At 46.1% G+C, this 4,258-nt stretch overlaps 1 protein-coding gene across 1 annotated transcript; it reads left to right on the top strand.

Annotated features, from left to right (window-relative positions):
* Nucleotides 1–2,300: 2,300 nt before the first annotated feature.
* On the top strand, nucleotides 2,301–2,738 carry orf145 (hypothetical protein). Its single transcript has one exon. It carries the CDS (start codon nucleotides 2,301–2,303, stop codon nucleotides 2,736–2,738), a length of 438 nt encoding a protein of 145 aa, YP_007516932.1.
* The last annotated feature ends 1,520 nt before the right edge of the window (nucleotides 2,739–4,258 follow it).

Here is a 4,258-nt window from a genome sequence, read left to right as displayed (position 1 = left end):
CCTAACAGCTGCTACTCCGATATCATAAATATTAAACGCACCTGCCTTTATCCCGCCTACCCTTACTAATGGGCAATCAGAGTTCCTTGCTTTCCTTCCCCGAGGGAACGGAACTAGCACTAGAATTCCGAGCCACCTATCCAGTATGTGAGTGAGTCCGCCCTACGGATCCCCTTTGTTCCATTGGAGAGGGGTCCGCCCGCTTAGTTTCATAAGTATAAATGATTTGGGGCACAGAATCTGCCGTAGATGTTCCATTTTCTAATTTTCATTCTCATATTTCTCATCACATGAATGAGACATAACTGCTTATCATAAGAATAGTGAACTATAAATCATATTTTGATTGGTTTGAGGATTCCGACCTTGAACTAGAAGAGGTTCTGTTTTCTTTGGACAGGCAACCCCGGAAAGAGAGATCGGGATGATGGAGACTTGAAGAAGTAGAAATCAAATAAGAAGGGTCGTTCGTAGATCAGCACAAAGCTATTGATCCAATCCGATCCAAGATGAGTAACCGAGTTCTTCTTCCTATGGTTGACACGAGAATCCCTCTCAAAGGGGATGAATCTGATTCGATCTCCGGGCTTATAACCAACCTATGAACAATGGTCTGTCTCGTCTAGTCGGTCTCCTTCTTGGCATCAAGAGTCGTCAGTACTGAAAAGGCCCTGGCATTACCATCGGGAAATCTAGGAGGACAGCTCGCCGAGCCTATGGTGGACGTCGGTTGGGTTGTCGACGATTACGACCATTCAAAGGCATTTTTCCATTAGCTGGAGTAGGAAGGGTGAAGATAGGAAAATAGAAGGGCTGACGTCGATAAGTTATTATAACTAATTAAGATATATAAGGCATTAGGAATCTGGGTGATCACGCGCTTCACGTGGTATTGAGACTGACCAAAATGACCGCTTATTTCAAACAGCCCAGCCCGGACCATCGCTTTTATCGTCAACAGAGACAGCCGCTCGATAAAGGAAGTCGGCTTTGGGAAAAAATCATTCCTTTGCCGGGCGCTAGTCAAACCTTTGTAGTAAAAAAGGGCAAGTAGCGAGGAGGAGCAGTTAAGGGCTTTGTGGTCGTTAACGGGAACAAATGAAGAGGAGCACTGCACCCCCCGCACTCGATTGGCTAATCAAAGTCAAAGCGGCCAGCTTATTTTGTTTTAAATGGGTCACCAATAGAACCGTCGGTTCTTGAGAATCGAACATCGGGACCACCTTTAAAGTTACCCGGTCTGGTTCCAAACCTGCCGTTCATTCAACACTGCTACAACCGGAGCACGCATTTGTCGACCGGCAGAAGTGCTTTTTAAGTTTGTTATGGGTTCCAACCAAAGGCCCCCATGGGACTTGGTAGCTGACGGTTCGGACGATGGTTGTGTCCTGAACCCAGTCAGCGGTACATCTCCTATCTCCTAGAGAAGCGGCTGAACAGCTGCGAGCCGTTAGTTTCCTGGAGAACGGCGGTACCATGGGCAGGTTGCTGATACTCAGGATAAAACGCAGAGGCAACAGAAGCAAAGGCACGACCGAGACGGAACCGATCATAAGTTCCAGGTGGGAGATCTACTGTGGTTAAAGTTGCCTAAGGAAGGGTACCAACCGCAAGCTTAAACCATTGCGGGACCATTCACTCTGCAAGAGAAGGTCGGGGAGAATGCGTTCAAACTAGAACTGCCCGCCACCCCTCAATGTTGATCAGCTGAGATTGAAAGAGCCCTCCATCTTGGATGAGGCGGCTGAACCTGAGGTTGAGTTGGAGATCGACGACCTCATTCCTGATCGACAGCCGGTGTTAACCGAAGACCGGCCAAACTAAAGAGAGCCCGAAGAAGAGGGAAAAAGCTCTCTCTACAGAGTAGGGTGGGAAATGTTCTCGCCACAGAAGCCAAGTGGTTCACGGCTGAACAGGTACGGAAGGAGAGAGAATTGCTTTTGTTGAAGAAGCTTAAAATAAAAAGAAGCTCTTGCTCATGAATCCCTTTCCGGTGCAGATGAAGAAATATGCTGTTTAGCTTGGGACTAGGGCTTGTGATCCTTCTCTTAACGGTAGAACAAAAAGAACAAAGGAGCTCTCCTATCCTATCCTAAGCAAGCAGCGGAGTCGTAGACCATTGCTTTAATGAAAGACGGGATGGGTTCCTTCTGATCCTAAGCTGTGAACTCATGGTCAAATTCCGAGGTGGGCTTTCCCTTCTCTAGTGAAAAACCTCTTGCCAGAGTATCAAAAGCATATGTATGCCCAATACCTACCCGACTTCAAAGCTCTCATAGAGATCGGGTAGAGAATAGAGGATGGAATCCAATCAGGCGTCTTCCAAGACAAGTCCTCTAACACCTCAAACAGGTATAGGAGTAACAACAACTCCAGGAATTACAATGCTCAGACTTCACAAACCGAAACCTTTCTTGCTCTTGTGTTCGCTCCAAAGCTTAGTAATCAATTCCATCGCTCACAGGAAGAAATTCAATTCCCGCTTGCTTTCCATCCTCTGCCTACTCTATGGTCTTGTAGCCGTTCACTTACAGAAAATCCATATGTATTCGAGAAATTCATCCGCAAGAAAAGGGAAGCGCTTACGAGCAAGAAAAGAAGAAGACTTTCTCATTGCATTTGCTGGCCTATCCCTATCTGTCGACCTTAGTCCTCTGCGAGCAATCTCATACCTTTTAAAGCAAGCGATTGAATACCTATCCCTATGGCTGCTATCTGCTTCTAGCTTCTATCCTTGAAGGAGAGGTTACGAAGTAGCTCGAACAACGGGAGAGGTCAAAAAACGGCTTTTTCTTAGGCGCAGGCCAGCTTTAATCGAACTCAGGTTCAGCTAAAGAAGATCCCGTCAAAAGATTGAGTCTGGAAGGCTATCTCTAGAAAGTCTTACCTCGTTTCCAGCTCTGCTTGCGGCATCGTCCCACACAGAAAGAAATGCCTTAGAATAGAATCAGCAATTCCCATCCTCTCTCTTCTCTTACAACCAAGTAAATCTGAGCGCCCTTTTCAAGATTGAATTCCATTCTATTCTCTGATTGAAGCAGACGACAGCACGATCAGGTAATTGACTGAAAGCAGAGGGACGGAGAGGAGATGCTCGACTGACAAGTTACTTAGTGCTTGTGCTAAGGAATCGTTTTTCAGTATGATCAGGAATCGAATTTCAAGTAATTCTGCCTGTATGAAATTACAATTAAGTAAGCTTTTTCATAGAACCAGGACCCCGATGTCACTAAGCAAAAACTCGCTTTTGAACTGGTAGGGTTACCCCATTTCTTAGGTCTCCGACCGCTGCTGCTTCTGCTACGGCAGAGGATGGTGGAAAAAAGACTAAGGTGTGTGAGTTCGGCTGTATAAGACGTCACTGTGACTCGCCTTGCTGCTCCCATAGTCTAAAGTTCTACAACTGAGAACCGCTTCTCTCTGGTCCCTCTCCTTGCTTCTAAGGTAGGACCATCCGGTTTGATTCACTTTCCAGACTAGGGGCCCTTTCTTCGAGCTGTCACTCATAGATTCTGACTTTGATCTTTAGGCGAAATCAAACTCCTTTCGTCCATGAGCCCATACTATCTTCCGTCACTCCACTCGATCAACATAGGGGAGGGGGTCTTAGCGAGTAAAACAAGAAGGAAGACAAACGGGGAATTTAGAGGGAGCGAAGTGAGTGAACGGTCTCTAATCAAAGAGTAAATTCCTGGGAATAGGACCTCGTCCTCTTTCTCTTTCGATAGACTTCCTAAAGGATGATCTAGCTGTGGATGATGTCCCAGCTCGAGAGGTCAACCTTGTAATCTGAATGCCTGCCCCTTCTTCTTTCCTCTAGCGGGCTTTGTCTCATATCACATTCATTCTTCTATGTTAGAAGCCTCTGGCTACTCTCGATACCTCTTACTCCAGAATAGTCACGCTTCCCAGTCTCTCAGCGAGTTCGAAGGCGATTGAGGAGTTTTTTAATCAATATCCGCTATTCTGCATCTGGTCTTTCCGTAAGCCTGCCCATCGAGCGGAAAGAAGAGCTGGCTTTGTTGTTCCTTCCCGCGATTGGAATGCCAACCCTAGTAGAAAGTGATATGGATTCTTAGCTTTTGAGCAAATAGGATGAGACTATCATCCGAAGTATTGAATACGCTTTATTTATTGTCGAAATACCATTTAATGGACTCGTTGGTTGAAACGAAGGATTTCTAATGGAAGGGAGCAGGCAAAGTCTAGCTGCCTATTCTCTTCCTTAAGTCCCAGACTTGCTAAGACTAGCAGCGCT

This window comes from Glycine max, mitochondrion (genome assembly GCF_000004515.6).
Source record: "Glycine max mitochondrion, complete genome".
Taxonomy (NCBI): domain Eukaryota; kingdom Viridiplantae; phylum Streptophyta; class Magnoliopsida; order Fabales; family Fabaceae; genus Glycine; species Glycine max.
Note: the sequence above shows the minus strand (reverse complement) of the source record. Positions and strands in the feature narration are given on the sequence as shown.